This window comes from Eretmochelys imbricata, chromosome 14 (assembly GCF_965152235.1).
Source record: "Eretmochelys imbricata isolate rEreImb1 chromosome 14, rEreImb1.hap1, whole genome shotgun sequence".
Taxonomy (NCBI): Eukaryota; Metazoa; Chordata; order Testudines; family Cheloniidae; genus Eretmochelys; species Eretmochelys imbricata.
In genome coordinates, this window is record NC_135585.1 from 39,125,226 (window position 1) to 39,146,026 (window position 20,801).

Here is a 20,801-nt window from a genome sequence, read left to right on the forward strand (position 1 = left end):
AGCGTGGAATTTGGGGAAAACAACACCAATGGTGTGTTTTTGTTTGTACTTGGCTTCAGCTACACATTAAGATCAATTTTATTGTCCAATGCTCCAGTACAGAGAATGTGTTGGGGACAAATTAGGATTTCAGGAGATGGAGGAAGTTACTTGTGGGGCAGCTGTTTTAGATTTGATTCAGACTAATAGAGAGGAACTGGTTAAGAATCTGAAGATGGAAATCTAAGTTAATTTAATTTTACAGCTGCTGGAAATGTATCATATGAAAAATGATTCATGGAAAAATTGATTTTAATGGAATATTTTTATTTCTATAAAAATCACTTTTAATGAAAATCTGAGTACTGATTTTTTCCCCCAAAACTGAAATATTTTGGAAATAGCAGAAAAATGATTAGTTGTGGGGCTTCTTTTTTGTTTTTGTTAGTTTTTGCTTGCCTTTTAGTCAATACAATGGAAAGTTTCAATGAGAATTTTTGGAAAAAATGAAATCTGTGCATTTTAAAAAAATCAAAGAAAAATGCCATTTTGTATCCAGTATTAGTTCATTTTATTTCTGCACTGCAGAATTTTTATCTTGCAAAGCCTTCACTTATGTTAGATGGAAGATTCTAGCAGTCAAATGACTTTTTCTGTTACTCTTCCATAGTCCAAAATACTTGACTTGGTGGCATGGAATTTGGATGGGACTGATGCCAAACCCACACTGCATGGATTTAGTGGGAGGGGCTGGTTAATGAGAGACTCACGGTGTATGGTTATGAAGAAGACTGGAGAGGGAGAATATAGGGAGACTGCGAGAGCTGCAATGTATTTAGTGTGCTGGTATCTTGTTCTTTGTCAAAATTTTGATTTGTCCCTCGCAATGTCGTAGAACTGAACATCCGATGCTTGCTGGAGATCAGGGCATTTATGAGGATTAGCTGCTTGAGGTTCACTTCAGATGAGCAAAATAATGTTGGTAGTTTGGAGAAAGCAATTTTAAGAATTACTGAGCTGTACATCAGCCCCCACAACTGGGTGGAGCTGAGCATGATTTGAAACAAATGTTAGGGGTTTTGATTGATCAAAGATTACTGCTGGGTGCGCAGGGGGAAGCCATCACCATGATACAAATTTCTTTCCATCTTTGGTGAGCATTCCCACTTGCCTGCAAATTAATTTCAAATCCATCAGTAAAGCCCAAATGAATGTATAACATACGTCCCAAGTACATTAAAGGTTGTTATAACGGAGAGGGAGAAAAATTGTTCTCTTTAACCGCTGAGGATAGAACAAATAGCAATGGTCTTAAATTGCAGCAAGGGCCGTTTAGGTGGGATGTTAGGAAAAACTTCCTAACCGTCAAGGTGGTTAAGCACTGGAATAAATGGCCTAGGGAGGTTGCAAAATCTCCATCACTGGAGATTTTTAAGAGCAGGTTAGACAAACATCTGTCAGGGATGGTCTAGATAATACTTAGGCTATGTCTACACTACAAAATTAGGTCGAATTTATAGAAGTCGAGTTTTTAGAAATCGATTTTATACAGACGATTGTGTGTGTCCCCACTTAAGACCATTAAGTCGGTGGAGTGCGTCCACAGTACCGAGGCTAGAGTTGACTTCCGGAGCGTTGCACTGTGGGTAGCTATCCCAAAACATTGTCACGGGTGGTTCTGGGTACATGTCGACAGGCCCCCACTCCCTCCCTCCCTCCATGAAAGCAACAGCCGACAATCGTTTTGCGCCTTTTTCCGTGTGGGCACCATATTGCTGTCAGCATCGTCATCCACCCGCTGCTTCTGCTGCCACTCTGCTCTCCTGCTCACGCCGTACCACGGCAAGCATGGAGCCCGCTCAGATCACCATGGCAGTTATGACCGTAATGCTGCTCATTATCCAGCAGTATATGCAGAACCAGAGCCAGAACCTGCAAAAGCAGGCAAGTAGGCAACGGCAGCGCGGTGAGGAGAGTGATGAGGACATGGACACAGACTTCTCTCACAGTACGGGCCCCAGCAATGTGGACATCATGGTGCTAATGGGGCAGGTTCATGCTGTGGAACGCCGATTCTGGGCCCAGGAAACAAGCACAGACTGGTGGGACGGCATAGTGTTGCGGGTCTGGGACAATTCCCAATGGCTGTGAAACTTTTGCATGCATAAGGGCACTTTCATGGAACTTTGTGACTTGCTTTCCCCTGCCCTGAAGAGCCAGAATAACAAGATGAGAGCAGCCTTCAAGTTCACAAGCCAGTGGTGATAGCCCTGTGGAAGCTTGCAACGCCAGAGAGCTACTGGTCAGTCAGGAATCAATTTGGAGTGGGCAAATCTACTGTGGGGGCTGCTGTGGTGCAAGTAGCCAACACGATCACTGAGCTCCTGCTATCAAGGGTAGTGACTCTGGGAAATGTGCAGGTCATAGTGGATGGCTTTGCTGCAATGGGATTCCCTAACTGTGGTGGGGCAATAGACGGAACCCATATCTCTATCTTGGCACCGGAGCACCAAGGCAGTGAGTACATAAACCGAAAGGGGTACTTTTCAGTGGGTCTTCAGGAACTCTGGTCTGTTTCAACAGCTGCAGCAAGGGACTTTCTTCCCAGACCAGAAAATAACGGTTGGGGATATTGAAATGCCTATAGTTAGCTGTGGGGACCCAGCCTACCCCTTAATGTCATGGCTCATGAAGCCATACACAGGCAGCCTGGACAGTAGTCAGGAGCTGTTCAACTACAGGCTGAGCAAGTGCAGAATGGTGGTAGAATGTGCATTTGGGCGTTTAAAAGCACGCTGGTGCAGTTTACTGACTCGGTTAGACCTCAACAAAACCAATATTCCCACTGTTATTACTGCTTGCTGTGCGCTCCACTATATCTGTGAGAGTAAGGGGGAGACGTTTGTGGTGGGGTGGGAGATTGAGGCAAATTGCCTGGCTGCTGGTTACGTGCAGCCAGACACCAGGGCAGTTAGAAGAGCACAGGAGGGCGCGGTGCGCATCAGAGAAGCTTTGACAACCAGTTTCATGACTGGCCAGGCTACGGTGTGAAAGTTCTGTTTGTTTCTCCTTGATGAAAACCTCTGCTCCTTGGTTCACTCTACTTCCGTGTAAGCTAACCACCCTTCCCTCCTCCCTTCAATCACCGCTTGCAGAGGCAATGAAGTCATTGTTGCTTCAAATTCATGCATTCTTTATTAATTCATCACACAAATAGGGGGATAACTGCCAAGGTAACCTGGGAGGGGTGGGGGAGGAGGAAAGGACAAGGCCACACTGCACTTTAAAACTTATTGAATGCCAGCTTTCTGTTGCTTGGGCAGTCCTCTGGGATGGAGTGGTTGGGTGCCTGGAGGGCCCCCCCCCGGCATTCTTGGGCATCTGGGTGAGGAGGCTATGGAACTTGGGGAGGAGGGCGGTTGGTTACACAGGGGCTGTAGCGGCGGTCTGTGCTCATGCTGCCTCAACCATATGCCGGAGCGTATCAGTTTGATCCTTCAGTAGCCTCAGCATTGACTCCTGCCTTCTGTCAGCAAGCTGACACCACCTATCATCTTCAACCCATCACTTATTATCTTCATCCCGCCACCTGTCCTCGTGTTCATACTGTGCTTTCCTGGACTCTAACATTGTCTGCCTCCAAGCATTCTGCTGGGCTCTTTCAGTGTGGGAGGACTGCATGAGTTTAGAGAGCATTTCATCGCAAGTGCGTTTTTTTCGCCTTCTAATCTTCACTAGACTCTGGGAAGGAGATGATAACGTAAGCGTTGAAACATTTGCAGCTGCAGGAGGAAAAAAGAGGGAGAGTAGTAGTTAAAAAGACACATTTTAAAGAACAATGGGTCTACTCTTTCAGGGTGAACCTTGCTATTAACATTACATAGCACATGTGCATTCAGTACAAGGTCGCATTTTGCCTCTTGTATTGAGGGTCTGACAGTTTGGTGTGAGAGATCACACATGCAGGGCTGGCGGGCAACAGAATTCGGCTTGCAGGCAGCCATGGTAAGCCATAGTCTTTTGTCTTCTTTAAACTTCATAACATGTGGGAATGGTTTCAAACAGCAGCACCCTCATTTTCCATACCAAACAGCTGTTGGGTTGGCCATTTAAAATGGGCTGGCAATTTAAAAGGAGGGGCTGTGGTTTTTGGGTTAATGTGCAGCACAATCCCAACTAACTACCCCCCCCCCCCCAAAAAAAATTCTCTGGGATGATCGCTTCACCCCTCCCCCCACCACGTGGCTAACAGTGGGGAAGATTTCTGTTCAGCCACAGGCAAACAGCCCAGCGGGAACGGCCACCTCTGAATGTCCCCTTAATAAAATTACCCTATTTCAACCAGATGACCATGAATGATATCTCTCTCCAGAGGATAACACAAAGAGATAAAGAACGGATGTTGCTTGAATGCCAGCAAAGACCGGGACCATACACTCCCATGCTTTGTTATGCAATAACTCCAGACTACGTGCTACTGGCCTGGCATGGTAAAGTGTCCTACCATGGAGGACGGAATAAGGCTGCCCTCCCCAGAAACCTTGTGCAAAGGCTTTGGGAGTACATCCAGGAGAGCTTTATGGAGATGTCCCTGGAGGATTTCCGCTCCATTCCCAGACATGTTAACAGACTTTTCCAGTAGCTGTACTGGCTGCAAATTAATCATTAAACATGCTTGCTTTTAACATGTATTATATTTACAAAGGTACACTAACCAGAGGTCCCTTCTCCACCTGGTGGGTCTGGGAGCCCGCCTTGGGTGGGTTCGGGGGATACTGGCTCCAGGTCCAGGGTGAGAAACAGTTCCTGGCTCTCGGGGAAAATGGTTTCTCCACTTGCTTGCTTCAACCTCCTCCTCCTCATCATCATCTTCCTCTTCCCCAAAATGAGCATCCCTGTTGTGTGATAATCCATTGACAGAGTCAAAGCACAGGGATGGGGTAGTGGTGGCTGCACCCCTAGAACGGCATGCAGCTCATCATAGAAGCGGCATGTCTGGGGCTCTGACCCCGAGCAGCCATTTGCCTCTCTGTTTTCTTGGTAGGCTTGCCTGAGCTCCTTAAGTTTCACGTGGCACGGCTGTGGGTTCCTGTTATAGCCTCTGTGCTTCACAGTGGAGCACTCTGGGATAGCTCCTGGAGGCCAATACCATAGAATTGCGACTACACTACCCCAAATTCGACCCGGAAAGGTCAATTTCAGCGCTAATCCCCTCATCAGGGGAGGAGTACAGAAATCGATTTTAAGAGCCCTTTAAGTCAAAGTAAATGGCTTCATTGTATGGATGGGTGCAGGATTAAATCGATCTAATGCTGCTAAATTCGACCTAAACTTGTAGTGTAGACCAGGGCTCCGTCCTGCCTTGAGTGCAGGGGACTGGACTAAAAGACCTCTCACGGTCCCTTCCAATCCTACACGTCTATGATTCCTCCAGGAGCTCTGTGCAGTGTAGAGAGTTCCACACCCTTCTCAACACAGCTGTAGTTTTCAGGAACTGACCCTGGAGCATGGAACTCATGTGTTGCGTAGGACCTTTTCTGACCCAGGATGAATTCCACCCTAAATTGTTCTCATGCCCCCAGATGAGCTTTGGAAGTGATTATCCTTCCTAACCTGTTGCTAGATCTACCCTTTGCAAATTAATCTCTGTTTGGCATGTAGCGCCATGGAAATTAACCTACAGAGAGTATTTCCCGTTCTGTAGTTTAATTGCAAAAACAGCGGGTGTGGCACTCCTATCTCCAACCCACGCATCCCTTTGGAAATCTTAGCGTATCATCTACAGAACATGCAAAAGATGTAGATAATTACAGAGGAAGAAGAACATAGTAATTATTGAGAGCATCAATGCCTTCAATTTACACCTTCCTGGTTTCTCCTATGAAAATGCATTACATAAACATGTTTCTGGTTGTGGTGATCAAAAGCAATTTCTGATTTCAAAAGATGGGATGGGTGTTGTACTCAGGTTACTTTCAGAGATTCTGAAATATATGGCTTTGGCCTCAGATAGAGTTGGGAATTTAAAGGGCAGACAATACTGGATTTTAGGGGAAAAATAGTGTCTTATTCTTCCATACCAGGAAAAATTACACTTTGTACTTTAAAATTATTTTTCATTTCTCCAGAAAGGTTCTTGGAATTTGGATTTCTCCCCCCAACCTACAAGGCTTTGTTTACAGTACAGTTACTACCATGTTGGGAACAAAGTTAGAATACGTTTGTTCCCAGATCTGTTTGTACACAGGTTCATTTTGTACTAGAAATGGGACCCAAACTATGTCCCCAAACTTGAAACATAGGCCTCCATATCATTAGAGGCTTAGTTTTTGGGCTGAGTCAAAGCTTGGATTGAGTGTAGCTTGGTCAGGTGTGTGAGAAAAAGTAGCTTTTTGCCTCCATGATCTGGGGGCTCTCTGTCTGCCAGACCGGTCACTGGTGAAAATTAAAGGAGGCTCAGAGATGCTCTACTTTGTCAAAGAAAACATAGAACAGTAGGGCTGAAGGGGATCTCAAGAGGTTATCTAGTCCATCCTCCTGTGCTGAGGCAAGAACAAATAAACCTAGACCATCCCTGACAGGTGTTTGTCTAACTTGTTCTTAAAAACCTCCAATGATGGAGATTCCACATAGATAACCTGTTCCAGTGCTTAACTATCCCTACAGTTACACATTTTCCCCAAATATCTAAGCTAAATCTCAGTTGCTGCAAATTAAGCTAATTACTTCTTGTCCTTCCCTTGGTGGAGGTGGAGAACAATGGCCATCATCCCCTTGATAACAATCTTTTACATATTTGAAGATGGTTATCATGTCCCCCTTCAGCCTTCTGTTCTCCAGACTAAAGATGCCCAATTCCTTCAACCTTTCCTCTTAGCTAGTCAACCAGTGGAATTCCTTGCCAGAGGATGTTGTGAAGGCCAAGACTATAACAGGGTTCAAAAAAGAACTAGATAAGTTCATGGAGGATAGGTCCATCAATGGCTATTAGCCAGGATGGACAGGGATGATGTCCCTAGCCTCTATTTGCCAGGATCTGGGAATGGGCGACAAGGGATGGATCACTTGATGATTGCCCTGTTCTGTTCATTCCCTCTGGGGCACCTGGCATTGGCCACTGTCGGAAGACAGGATACTGGGCTAGATGTACCTTTGGTCTGACCCAGTCTGACCATTCTTATGTTCTTAGCTCATGTTTCCTAAACCTCTTATCATTGTTATTGCTCTCCTTTGGACTGTAGTACCTCAGATTGGACACAGTATTCCAGATGAGGCCACAGAGCCAAGTAGAGCAGAGGAGTTGCCTCCCTTGTCACACATATAACACTCCAGTTAATGACATTTTCCTTTTTATAACAGCATCACATTCTTAAAGTTAACCCCCTTTTTACCAAGCAATGCTACCTACATTAGCATGGGAAGGAAGTGTGGTGTGGGTGCTGCTAAGGTTGCTCTGAACCATACAATAGAATTTAGATGATTAAACTGATCTTTTAAAACTCTAAATGGATTGCGAATTGATTATGTGATGAACCATGTGGTTCTCCTTCTGACACTTCCAGAGTTGTGCTCAACAGAAGAGGCAGCACTTTCACATTCAATGAGGGGAGAATCATGGAAAAAACAAAAATTTATCTTGACTAATGGAAAGAAACAACATAACTGAGTTTTTGAATGACATAAAGCAGACTCTGGTTAGGTCTGTCAATTCAGCTCATGAGTCCAAATCTTGAAGACCTCATTCAGAGTCACATTTTCCACAATAAGAAAAGGAGTACTTGTGGCACCTTAGAGACTAACCAATTTATTTGAGCATAAGCTTTCGTGAGCTACAGCTCACCTCATCAGATGCATACTGTGGAAAGTGTAGAAGATCTTTTTATACATACGAAGCATGAAAAAATACCTCCCCGCACCCCACTCTCCTGCTGGTAATAGCTTATTTAAAGTGATCACTCTCCTTACAATGTGTATGATAATCAAGTTGGGACATTTCCAGCACAAATCCAGGTTTTCTCACACCCCCACCCCCACCCCCACCCACAAACCCACTCTCCTGTTGGTAATGCTTATCTAAAGTGACCACTCTCCTTACAATGTGTATGATAATCAAGGTGGGCCATTTCCAGCACAAATCCAGGGTTTAACAAGAACGTCGGGGGGGGGGGTAGGAAAAAACAAGGGGAAATAGGTTACCTTGCATAATGACTTAGCCACTCCCAGCCTCTATTCAAGCCTAAGTTAATTGTATCCAATTTGCAAATGAATTCCAATTCAGCAGTCTCTCGCTGGAGTCTGGATTTGAAGTTTTTCTGTTGTAACATCACAACTTTCATGTCTGTAATTGCGTGACCAGAGAGATTGAAGTGTTCTCCGACTGGTTTATGAATGTTATAATTTTTGACATCTGATTTGTATCCATTTATTCTTTTACGTAGAGACTGTTAGTCTCTAAGGTGCCACAAGTACTCCTTTTCTTTTTGCAAATACAGACTAACATGGCTGTTACTCTGAAAATTGTCCACAATACAAGATTTTCTCCTGCACCATTCCCTTGGAGAATGGCCAGCCCCCAGATTGTTATATCCCTGTGGTACACACAGATCTAAGTGTATCTGAGAGGGTGGGGCCAGGACCCTTAATGGTAGATTGTGGTTTGAATAGTCCATGTGATATTTTACAGTTTACAAGACAACTGTGAGGATCTGAGTATTCTCTTCGCTGCTTTCAGTTTATTTGCGCACTACATTTGATCATAATAAAATTCCTTGTTTGTTAATATAGCTGAGCTCCACAGCTGAGACTCTTAGCCTCTCCCTAGAGCTCAGATGGATCATATCAGTGACATTACTGAGCTCTGTGGTCTAAGAGAATGAGTTTGCTTCACCATTTGTATCATCTGTTTTCTTTCCATCTCTTTCTCTCTAGTACTCCTCCAGACCTTCCTCCTGGTGCTAGTCCCAAGTTTACAGATTCTCCCTGGCATAGAGACGAAGTGGGAAGAATGCTTCATTGACCCAGACTATGAAGAACTGGTGGCTATTGCCAGAAATGGACTGGAAAACGGGTGTCGTTCAAAGAAGGTGGTGATTGTTGGGGCAGGAATCAGTGGACTCACAGCTGCCAAACTGTTGAAAGATGCTGGTTGTAAGGTAATTCCACGGGCGGCATGTAATGGAGGCTGTGGGAGGCTAAGACTCCCCAAACCTCGCATCACTGGGCAGGGGGGACGGGACGGGATGGGCAGTTGTAGATTCCCACACGGGTCCACAGGGCCCATGCCCAGGGGCCCCCAAACAATTTAGGGCCCCTGGAAAAATTTCCCCCACCACGACCCCAGGGCTGGAGAGGCTCTTGCTCCCCGCTGCGGCACAAGTTTTTTTGGTCTCAGGGTCACAGTGGGGGTGGGGGGGAAAGGAACGAGTGACTGTGGGCCCTTGGGGGGAAGATGCAGAGTGGGGGTGGGGCTGCAGGGGAAGGCGCAGTCCTGTCTGGGGCTGAGAGCTTGACCCTGGCTGGGGCCGAGCTCTCAGCTGCCCCCTGGCTGTTGGTGGGAGAGGCTGAGCTTTCAGCCCCCTGCCCTGGCCAGGGCCACAGGGGCAAGGGGGTTGGGGCTGAAAGCAGTGACTGGGGGAGTGGCCTCAACCAGAAAAGGTGGGGCAGGGGGCCAGCCTCCCCAAGGGGAAGCTTCACCCACTGCTCACAGGTAATTCTATTAACTGAGAGGAGCCAGAGACAGGCCAGGGAGTCAGTGCTCCCTTGAAATGGTCTTATTACTTCTTTTTCATAGAATAGACAATGCTGAAGAATAAAACAAGGTGAACTTAAGTAAACTAACTGTGAAAGGAAGGAAGCAAGAAAGCATAGTGCAGTATATTATTATTGCCATTTCCAGGAAAACAAAGTTAATTAACTTAAAGTTAAGGCTGCCACAGTATTAATAATATTACCATAAGAAAACTTAAATACCAAAAATGTTGCAGTTAAAAAAATCCCAATCGCTACATTTAATGGAAGTGGTGATTAGTTAAGGGAATATTCTCAAAGGTTCATGTCTTTCTAACAAAATTCTATACATGTGAAAATTCATATTAACTATCTCACAACAACCTTAACTTTGACCTTTGCTCTTTTTCTTTGTTTTGTTTTATATTGTTTTTCCATTGAAGGTGCTACTCTCTTGGCTTGCCTGTGGGCCTTGAGAAAGACTGGAATCCATTATCCCTACCCATAGCCCATATATCCGCTACTCCCCCCTCTCAGTATCACCCAAGAAATACAGCCCCCAGAGCTGCAAAGTCAACAGAGATCGCTTGGGCACTTATATTAGAAGGGCTTAGTTGTTGCATTAAAGACTCTCTCACTGAAAACCGGTTTTCTGTTATACATGGGAAAGGATAACATCTTCCATATTAGAATCTGTTTCTTGAGATTCCCAATTCAGGAATATATCTCTATTCAGGAAGAATGCTTGAGTACATTCTTAACCTTAAGCACATCCTTCAGTCCCATGGAGTTCAGATTCATCTTAAGGACATGTTTACATGGGTTCCCGAATCAAGGACAGAGCGCGTCCATAAATTGACCAAAATTACTTTTATAAAATAAGCGTGTTCCTTGTGTGGTGACCGTTTGCAATAGAAATGACAAACAAACAAATAAATCTATCATTATCGTTCAAGAGAGAAATATACAGTAGAGGTTTTCAAACTTTTCGTATTTGTGACCCCTTTCACACATCAAGACTCTGAGTGTGAGCTCCCCCTTATAAATAAAAAATGGGGGGTTAATTTAATTTAATGGGACTTGGGGCTGTCGGCCCCACAGCTTGCAACCTCCATGTAACCATCTTGCGACCCCCTGAGGCAGCTAGTGACCTGGCCATTGGGGGAGGCTACCCCCAGCCCCTCCCCTTCTGTCCAAGGCCCTGCCCCTCTCCTTTTGTGCTGCTCCCCAGCAGGAGCCCAGAGCACCCCCACCGCAGCCCCGGGGCGGCCAGGTGATGCAGCAGCACCCTCAGCCCCAAAGCATTGGACAGCGCAGTCTGAGCAACGGGCAGCCAGGTCAGCCCCAGCACCAGCTGCTCCAAGCCCCCGTGGCAGGCCAGAGAACCTCAGTCCCAGTCAGCGTGGGCTGGGGCAGAGCACTGGGAACTGCAAGAGGGGGACTGGAGGTGGATGGTGGGTGGGACCACACCAAGCTGTTTGGGGAGGCACAGCCTTCCCCAGCCTATGATACCCGCTGCCAGTATGTATGACCCCCAGTTTGAGAACCACTGATACAGTCACCAGGTACCGGCAAGGGATTGAAAATCATAATTTGTGTTTTGTTCCCAGGTTCTCATTCTGGAAGCCAGTCACCGCTTGGGAGGACGCATCGTGACTCACAGAGAACAAGATTGGTATGTGGAGTTGGGAGCCATGCGGTTGCCAGCACATCACAGGTAGTATTCTGTTATCCCTCCTCAGCCACCAATCTTGTTCAGAATAGGGGAAGCCCTATTTTTAAAACTTTTTATGATAATTCCTGAGGGTGGCGGGACTCATTAAAGGCTCAAATTTGAATAGGTTAAAATGCCCCTTTACTCTATGACATCAAGTTGTCAGTCCGTGTGCAGAGGGGAAAGAAATCTCCATGGAGTTGTCACTTTTCCTGCATAGGTGGGCTGAGAGTAGGTGGTCAGAAGTCGCTCAACCAGCCTAAAAGACACAGGGTTTAGGGCTGGCCCAGATTAATTCCCCACCCCATCCCCGCAGCAAATGGGGAACTGGATATTAGAGTCATAATTAGGTCCCAGGTACGTTCTTGGACTATGCAACTACACCACAATGGAGAGGTAAAGTGAAGTTACGACTGGGAGCATGTATCAGTAAATGAAGGGCAAAACTCCACCTAGAACACTTCAGTCAGCAAAACAACACCAGTTTATAATCCAGGAAATCAACAGTTAAGGTTGAGCTTACAAACCCCCCCACATATTGAAAGGTTTGGACCTTATCATATAAAATAGCAAGCTGCCACTGCTCTGGCCCCATGGAAAGCCCAGAATTGCCACCTTCCAGCCATGATTCCTTTCATACCTTCTTTGTAAAATGTGCTATTTTTGTATTATGGATTTTTTCAAAGGGCTTTCTGAATATTTATTAGTTGGAGCTAGTCAGGGTTTCAGACTGTCGGGGACTCAAGACCGACCAGCTGGTAACCACGTAGGTCCAATTTTCTGGGCCCATATTGCTTATTGAAAGAAATGGGACTCAGGATAAGTTTTATAATTAAACAGCAAAAAACTTGTGAACACAGCATTGACGTTGCCCTGTGATTGCTCTGGCCCTCCCAAAACATTGCGTTCTGCCAAACTCAAACCATCTGGAAACCAGAAAAAATTCAAAGTAAATGCCCATGGAAATGTAACTCAGCCCTGATAGAGCTGGCAATACTTACTGGGCAGTACCTACACACACGCCAGCTGCATTCACTGTGTTAGGTGGAGCTGTATTGTAATGGTGGAGGAATATGTTGGAGCAGGTTGGAAAAGCAGTGATTGCAACCTGAGGAGCAGGGCCATCCTTAGGTAGATGCAGAATAAGCAGCTGCGTAGGGCACCACAAAATTTGGGGCACCAAATTGCCTCAAATTTTATGGACCCCTTCCTCCAAACCCCCTCCCCCAAGTGACATGGCTGAGGCAGGGGGAGGGGAGCAGGCTGGGCCCAGGTTGTTCCGCTTCCTGCTCCCAGTGCCAGGCCCCCCGCTAATCCCCTGGGCCGCTCTCGGCTTGTGAGGCCCCACAAAGCGGCCCCCCACAGCTCCTGCCTCTGCGGCCCCACTGGCCTTGAGTGCAGCCCAGACCCTCTGCCGGGGTGGCGGTGGGGGGCAGGGTGGGGAAACAGGTGCTCGGGCTTCTTTGGGCACCATAATTGGTAGGGACGGCCCTGCTGAGGAGGCCTGGGGATTCGTTTCAGGAGCATCATAGAGCTGTGGTTGTGATACGAGGAGATCTGGTTCTGCATCCGCCCATGTGTATTATCAGAGGAAAGAGGTGTATATGCACCTTGAAGTTCCAGACCACCTTTGAATGTTTCAAAAGGTCACGTAGCAGCTCCTGTCCCATGGGGCTGGCTGGGCTCACCTCCCTGCTCCAGACACTGCAACCTCTGGGATCCCAGTGCCACTCAGGTTTGGCCCATCTGTCATGATGACGGGAGTCTGGTTAGGCCAAATCTGAGTGAATGGCCCTGAAGCCCCATGAGACAGGTCACAACTCCACTTACACAAACATGTTTTGACATTTCCGAAGAGACATGGTTCGGCATTTTTCATCCCAGTTTGGGATGGAAATAATGTCAAAATCTGTTATTTTGACATTTCCCACAGAATAAAATGTCCATTTGTCCAATCAGCTCTCTATATGAGTCTACTACTACCTTTAGACAGCTCCATCTGGTTCTTTAGCTCAAGTACTAGTGGGGTTTTGTTTTAAATCCACAGGACCCTAAATTCAATCTGTGCATCTATACTAACCAGGAGCATTATTATAGGTGCATCTGTATCACCAGCCTGTTTGTTTGTTTGTTTCCTGTTACGAATGTTAGGAATGGGCAGCTTTTGCTATCATGTCTCTCGTAATAATCAAGGAAAAGTCTGATTTTACAATTAGTAGAAGTAATGCTTGCTCATCGGTTTTCCTGGAAGTCGATGGTACTGTTCAGGGAGCAGACAATGCTGGGAGAGATGGTCTAAATTTCTCAAGCAAAATGTAGTTTTCATTGGAAAAAAATGGCATTTTTCCAAATGTAAACTGTCTTGCAAATTTTCAACATTTTTTTAGTTTTGAGCAAAATTTTTCATTTCACTAAAATTTGTATTGTAAACTTATTTACAATCGTTACTGAAATGGTTACCAACGTGTTTCATTTTCTGCAAAACAGGGTTTGCAGTAAATACACTTTTTGATATTTTATATTAAAAAACTTATGAAAATGAGCCTGATGCGAATGATGCCAAATTGAAATAACTTCCGTATTTCAAAAGTTTTCACAATTAAAAAAAGCGACCAGCACTAGCTGCATGATTGACTTTTGGTAAAGTGTGGGTCTGGAGTCATTACACACAAATTATTTCAGTTACATAGGTAGGATCATGGCATTTATGTTAGAGGATCATACGCAATCATATAACTTTCTTTCACATTTTTGAAATTTTCTCTTTTTTCCCCCCTCTTTCCCTTTTCTTTAGGCTTGTGCGTGAATTTATTAAAAAACTGAAACTGAAACTGAACCCATTCTATAATAGTAATGACAAGGGCTGGTATTTCGTTAACAACATCAGGGCAAGAGCTGGAGAGGTAGACCAAAACCCTGATATATTGCAATACCCCGTGCTTCCCACAGAAAGAGGAAAATCTGCCAGAGAACTTTATAATCAGACACTGGATAAGGTATGTGTGTTGTGGAAAGGATTCGTGAACTGTGGGTATGTTCTCACTAAAGAGTTAACCTGGATTCTCACTTGGGTGTTGGCCCTCAAACTTAGTGGTCTTTTCAGCCCAGACTCATTGCACATTGGACCCTGGACTTTGCTTTCACTTGCACTAGTAACCCCCCTCTGTGCAGTGAAGATGGAGGATAAAACCCATGAGTGCTGATAGGCCTCCAGTGCCTTCCCACAGTTCCCCCTGGGTGGCGATGCTCAGGAGGACAAACAAGTTCCAGGGATGAAATATAAAGTGGCTTTGCCTACTGCACCACAAAGAACCATGGAACGTGCCTTTGGAAGTCCTAGCAATACACATGGGTGAATGTAGCACCATTAAGGGGACAGCCTCTTGTCTTCGCAATGTGGCAGCTCATGCCCGTGGTAGGCTAACTAGGTGCCGATTTGTTTGGTTGTTGAAAATTTGAAGTTAACTACTGTTAGAGATTTGTTCATTTGAATAGGTGGCAGCTTCTCGCTTCTGAGAGTTTCCCTAGTTTTCTTTGTCGATTTACACACACACACAAAATTGCTAAATTACAGTTGAATGCATGAGACTTAGGGTGTGTCTACACTGCAATAAAACACCAGTGTCTGCTCACTTGGGCTCATGGGTATATAAAATTGCAGTGTAAACATTTGGGCTTGGGCTGCCCAAAATCTACACTGCAATTTTATAGCCCTGCAGCCTGAACTCCATGAGCCCAAGTCAACTGAGACGGGCCAGTTGCCGGTGTTTTATAGCAGTGTAGAAATACTCTTAAATGACAGATTTTCAAAGGTATTTACTGTCTAAAGAATGCAGAGAGGCACCTGGGGCTAGATTCACAAAGGGACATAGATGCCACCAGAGTGATACAGTGAGAATGACTCTGTAGTCTAGTGCAGTGGTCCTCAACCAGAGGTATGTGGAGGGTGACCAGATGTCTCTATTTTATAGAAACAGCCCTGATATTTGGGGCTTCGTCTTATACAGGTGCCTGTTACCCCCACCCCCGTCCCAATTTTTCACACTTGCTATCTGGTCACCCTAGGTACATGTACCCATGGGGGTAAGCAGAGGTGTTCCAGAGGGTACATCAACTCATCTAGATATTTGCCTAGTTTTACAACAGGCTACATAAAAAGCACTAGTGAAGACAGAACAAACTAAAAGAGGGGGGGGCTTAAGACACATCACTCTCCTTGGTGTCTCCCATTGGCTGGCTTAGGTGGCTCCGCGTGCTGGCTTTTGTGGATTCCATTCTTCAGCGTTTAGACCGCGGTATTCGGTGTAGAGAGCTTGAGCGCATGACTCAGGCATTGTGATCCCAGCAGTTTTCCAGACAGCAGAAAGTTAGGCATTGTGATGCTGAGTATTGCAATACATAAGTCCCATTGTGAATCTAGCCCATAATATTCAATGAGATTTAGGCACTTAGGTGCTTTGGAAATCCATGTAGCTGCCTACCTGCATCTTTAGATGTCTAAATACCTTTGAAAATCTGGCCCTTAAGTACCTAAGTCACTTCTGGAAAGGAGAGTTAGGCCCTGTCATAAATATAAAGGGAAGGGTAAACCCCTTTGAAATCCCTCCTGGCCAGGGGAAAGCTCCTCTCACCTGTAAAGGGTTAAGAAGCTAAAGGTAACCTCGCTGGCACCTGAACAAAATGACCAATGAGGAGACAAGATACTTTCAAAAGCTGGGAGGAGGGAGAGAAATAAAGGGTCTCTGTCTGTCTATATGCTGTTTCTGCCAGGGATAGACCAGGAATGGAGTCTTAGAACTTTTAGTAAGTAATCTAGCTAGGTATGTGTTAGATTATGATTTCTTTAAATGGCTGAGAAAAGAATTGTGCTGAATAGAATAACTATTTCTGTCTGTGTATCTTTTCTGTAACTTAAGTTTTTGCCTAGAGGAATTCTCTGTGTTTTGAATCTAATTACCCTATAAGGTATCTACCATCCTGATTTTACAGAGGTGATTTCTTTACTTCTATTTACTTCTATTTCTATTAAAAGTCTTCTTGTAAGAAAACTGAATGCTTTTTCATTGTTCTCAGATCCAAGGGTTTGGGTCTGTGGTCACCTATGCAAATTGGTGAGGCTTTTTATCCAACATTTTCCAGGAAAGGGGGGGTGCAAGTGTTGGGAGGATTGTTCATTGTTCTTAAGATCCAAGGATCTGGGTCTGTAGTCACCTAGGCAAATTGGTGAGGCTTTTTACCAAACCTTGTCCAGGAAGTGGGGTGCAAGGTTTTGGGAAGTATTTTGGGGGGAAAGACGTTTCCAAACAGCTCTTCCCCAGTAACCAGCTCTCCCCAGTAACCAGTATTTGTTTGGTGGTGGTAGCGGCCAATCCAAGCACAAAGGGTGGAATATTTTGTACCTTGGGGAAGTTTTGACCTAAACTGGTAAATATAAGCTTAGGAGGTTTTTCATGCAGGTCCCCACATCTGTACCCTAGCGTTCAGAGTGGGGAAGGAACCTTGACAGGCCCTATAGTCACTTTTGAAAATTTTACATTTAGTCTATATATTTTTGTTGTTTAGACTGTCTCAGTGAAAGCAGTTCAGTCAGCTGGGGAACTGTAGGAGCCGAAAACAAGAGCACTATTAAAAAGATTTTGTTAACAGCTCTTTCACCTGGACAGTCATGTCATGTCCTGCCCCCTTTGTGCCTATGCCCTAGGATACGGCCTATAAGTACATTGTCACATACAGGGAAAATAATAAACTTTAAAGGTAAAGCCATCAGCATGAAACAAATGACTGTTTTCTTGTTTGCTCCCCAGGTGACCACAGACTGCAGTGCTCTGAAAGAGAAATATGACTCCTTTTCCACCAAGGTAATTGAAGCTGGCATTCCAGTATCTTTAAATCTAAAGGTGCCAATTTTCTAAATCTTTAATCACGTTAGCCAATGTAACTCCTCGTGGGATAGATCTTGCCAGGTGCACACAGTCCATGGTAGGAGATAATGCATCAGAACCCTCCTAAAGATCCTGGCCCGGCAGAGTTGACACGCTCACTTCATGGGCCTTCCTGGGACACCTCCTATTTCCCCCTTGGGTCTTCCTGGCTCTGCTTTCTGGCAGGAGGAGGGCAGAGATGTGGACCCATGTTATCTCTGCTTCTCCCTAACCAAAACTCCAACCCATAGAAAGTGAGCAGTCTCGGTGCTCCCATACTCCCAGTGTGTGTGTCATGAAGACACGACCCTATTCCAGTCCTGTGCAACCAACTTGGCATCTCTTCTTCCCACCCCAACTCACTGTGTGATGTCCAGCTATGAGGACTTGGCTATCCTTGCAAGTTACAGCACAATAAAGGAGCCCTGGGCACACTAGCTCACTACCCGTCCACACTGGCAAGGCATGTAGAGCACTCTGACTCTGTGGCTACAGCGCTGCTGGTACTCCAAGATATTTGCTGCACCCTCGCTGGAGTACCGCAGCACCAGTGTGAATGAGGTGTTGCTTTACTGCGCTCTGATCAGGCTCTGGAAACATCCCATAATCCCCTTAAGTCAAGTGGCCACTCTTGTCATTGTTTGGAATCAGCAGTAGGAATGCGGAAATGCCCTTTGAAAGCTCCATTTCTGGCAGCCGGCTGCTCCAAGACAAAGCAACCATTACTGTGAAATGCTGTGTGTGAGAGAGAGAGGTGTGGGGGGAGGGGGGTCTACTGCTGTCTGAACTTACAAGACAGCATGCTGACATGCTCTCCGACTGCCCCAAACCCACTCTCTCTCCCCCCACATACACACAACACACTCCCTGTCACACTCTCCCCTCCCACCCCCCCATTTGAAAAGCACGTTGGAGCCACTTGCATGCAGGGATAGCTGCCCACAATGCACTGCTCCCAATGCCGCTGCAAGTGCCACAAATGTGGCCATACCAGTGAGCTTGAAGCTGTCAGTGTGGACAGACTGCAGCGCTTTCCCTACTGCGCTTTCTGAAGGCTGATTTAACTCAAAGTGCTCTACATCTGCAAGTGTAGCTATGGCTTGAATCTTCGTCCACAGTTATTTCAATGATATAACCTTCCTCTGTGGCCCTGCCCATCATTATTTTCACCCCACAGGAGATTTGGTCTGGACCATGGTTCTTTAATCAAATACAATCATATCTTGGTAGGGACACTTTGGGTGAAATCCTGGCCCCATTGAAATCAATGGCAAAGCTCTGATTGACTTCACTCGGGTCAGGCTTTAGCCCAGTGACTCAAAAGGGATGAGGGATCGGGTCTTGAATGTGAGCATCAGCCTTACTTCCAATGATTGGTAATGAGGAAGAAGACAAATCACACTGGAGGGTAGTGAATGGGTCTGACACCTCCCCTGCCTCATGGATGTTGAATAATTCCTGTGTTCATTTGAAATGAAATATCCCTTTGACTGTCATTTCTCAATGGGGATATAATATGCATGTGCCTTCCACCATCTCTGCTCTTCCCCACCCAGGAGTATTTGATTAAAGAAGGAAATTTAAGTAGAGGAGCCATTGATATGATTGGTGACGTGATGAATGAAGATGGTCTATTCCACTTGTCATTTCTTTACTCTGTTATGGTCTTTTCCACCTTCTCTGAGAAGAGGTGAGTAGAAAAGTATCTTTATTTACTTGCTTTGTAAGAGGAAGCACAATATGTCTATGGTAGGACCTGTCTAGGTATCCATCCATTATTCAATACATCCATTTGTCTGTCAACCTCCTACTATCTCATCCATTTGTCATCCTGTCTAGCAGTACAGCTGGCTGCCTTCTCTGAAGTAGGCACTAATGGTCTGAATTGTCATAGAGGGTAGGTGTTCATTACTATAGAGCTATAGCCATGAAAGGCTGGGGACACTTTCACAGGAGATGAGCTGGGGGTTACTGAAAGTGTCCACAGCTACTAACTGTGTGAGTTCTGATGGAATTCAATAATTAACTCCATAGTGCGAGTATGGTTTATAGGCATATTGGACCGTAGCTGTGTCGTATTTCAGGAAGCCCTTGGTCAAATGATCCCAAATCATGGTTCACTAATTCCACCCAGCACCCCCATGAGGCACACCTAATTCCAAGGCAGTCTGAGAACCATGAGGATTTTAGAGTGTTTAGAAGAGTCAAGCTTTAAACTGAGAGTTGGCCTTAAGCTTAATTACTGCAGACCTACCATTCCGCTCTAATAAAACACTTGTACAGTCACTGGGGACTTGATTCTCTCTCCCATTATGCAAGCTCTGCTTATTACTCCTGTGACATTCTCTCAGATAACTGTGGTCAGAGGGTGTAACTGTTTGACTATCATCTTTTCCCCACCTTTCTTTCAGTTTCGATGAGATCACAGGGGGATTCGATCAGCTTCCGCAGGCTTTCTACCAGGATATTCACGGGGGCGTTATATTTAACTCCCCGGTAGTGAAGATACTACAAGATGATGACCAAGTGAAAGTGTTTTACCGCAGGCCACACACCTCATTCCCCTTATCTGTGACGGCCGACTATGTCCTTGTCACGGCCACAGCAAAAGCCACGCGGCTCATTAAATTTTCTCCACCTCTTTCTGCTGAAAAGACCCATGCCCTGCGCGCTATTCACTACGCAAGAGCCACTAAGATTTTTTTGATCTGTTCTGAAAAATTTTGGGAGAAGGATGGAATCTATAACGGGAGGTCAATCACTGATCGCCCCTCCAGAGTCATCTACTACCCCGGCCACAATTTCCCCAGTGGGGCGGGGGCGATCCTGGCTTCCTACACCTGGGTGGATGATGCTGAATTCTTCGTTCCCCTCGATGACGAAAAGTGTGTTGATGTGGTGATGGAGGACCTGGCAGAAATCCACCAGGTGCCCAAGAATTATATCCGGAAGGTTTGCAATAAACACGTGATCAAGAAATGGGGCCTGGACAAATATTCAATGGGAGGATATGTTTCATTCACCCCGTACCAGTTTGTCGACTACTCCAAGGTTTTGTTTCAGAATGAAGGGAGGGTCCATTTTTCAGGAGAACACACAGCCCAGCCTCACGCCTGGATCGAAACTTCTATGAAATCTGCTGTGAGAGCAGCCAGGAACATCCATGGTGCTATCAATGCATTGCCTGGGCGACAGCAGAAGAAGCTGAAAGACAATGAATTGTAATTAATAGTAATAATAATTATAATAAGGGTGATTGGGGACGCATCAGTACTGACTGAGGAATTAGAAATTGCACCGCAAATCACCAGGCATCACTGGATTGTGACTTTATGTGCAGCCCTGAAGTGGGGGTGCATAAGATTCCTGCACCAGGAATAGACTGCTACACTCACACTGCTGTACTGCTTCAGTCATTGTGCTCGGCCACCAGAGGGTGAAACCCAGGTTGTGCCCAGTCC

General features: G+C 45.6%; 1 protein-coding gene across 1 annotated transcript; it reads left to right on the plus strand.

Annotated features, from left to right (window-relative positions):
- Positions 1-1,965: 1,965 nt before the first annotated feature.
- On the plus strand, positions 1,966-20,565 carry LOC144274003 (L-amino-acid oxidase-like). Its single transcript, XM_077832722.1, has 7 exons — positions 1,966-1,987; positions 8,908-9,131; positions 11,316-11,422; positions 14,214-14,415; positions 17,224-17,277; positions 18,897-19,030; positions 19,752-20,565. Exons 1-7 carry the CDS (start codon positions 1,966-1,968, stop codon positions 20,563-20,565), a joined length of 1,557 nt encoding a protein of 518 aa, XP_077688848.1.
- Positions 20,566-20,801: the final 236 nt, after the last annotated feature.

Excerpts from the sequence above, each read along its gene's own strand:
- LOC144274003 (XM_077832722.1), top strand. The coding sequence starts at position 1,966 with ATGGACACAGACTTCTCTCACA. Across the intron at positions 9,132-11,315 it reads TGAAAGATGCTGGTTGTAAG|GTTCTCATTCTGGAAGCCAG; the intron begins GTAATTCCACGG and ends TTTTGTTCCCAG. Across the intron at positions 14,416-17,223 it reads ATAATCAGACACTGGATAAG|GTGACCACAGACTGCAGTGC; the intron begins GTATGTGTGTTG and ends TTTGCTCCCCAG.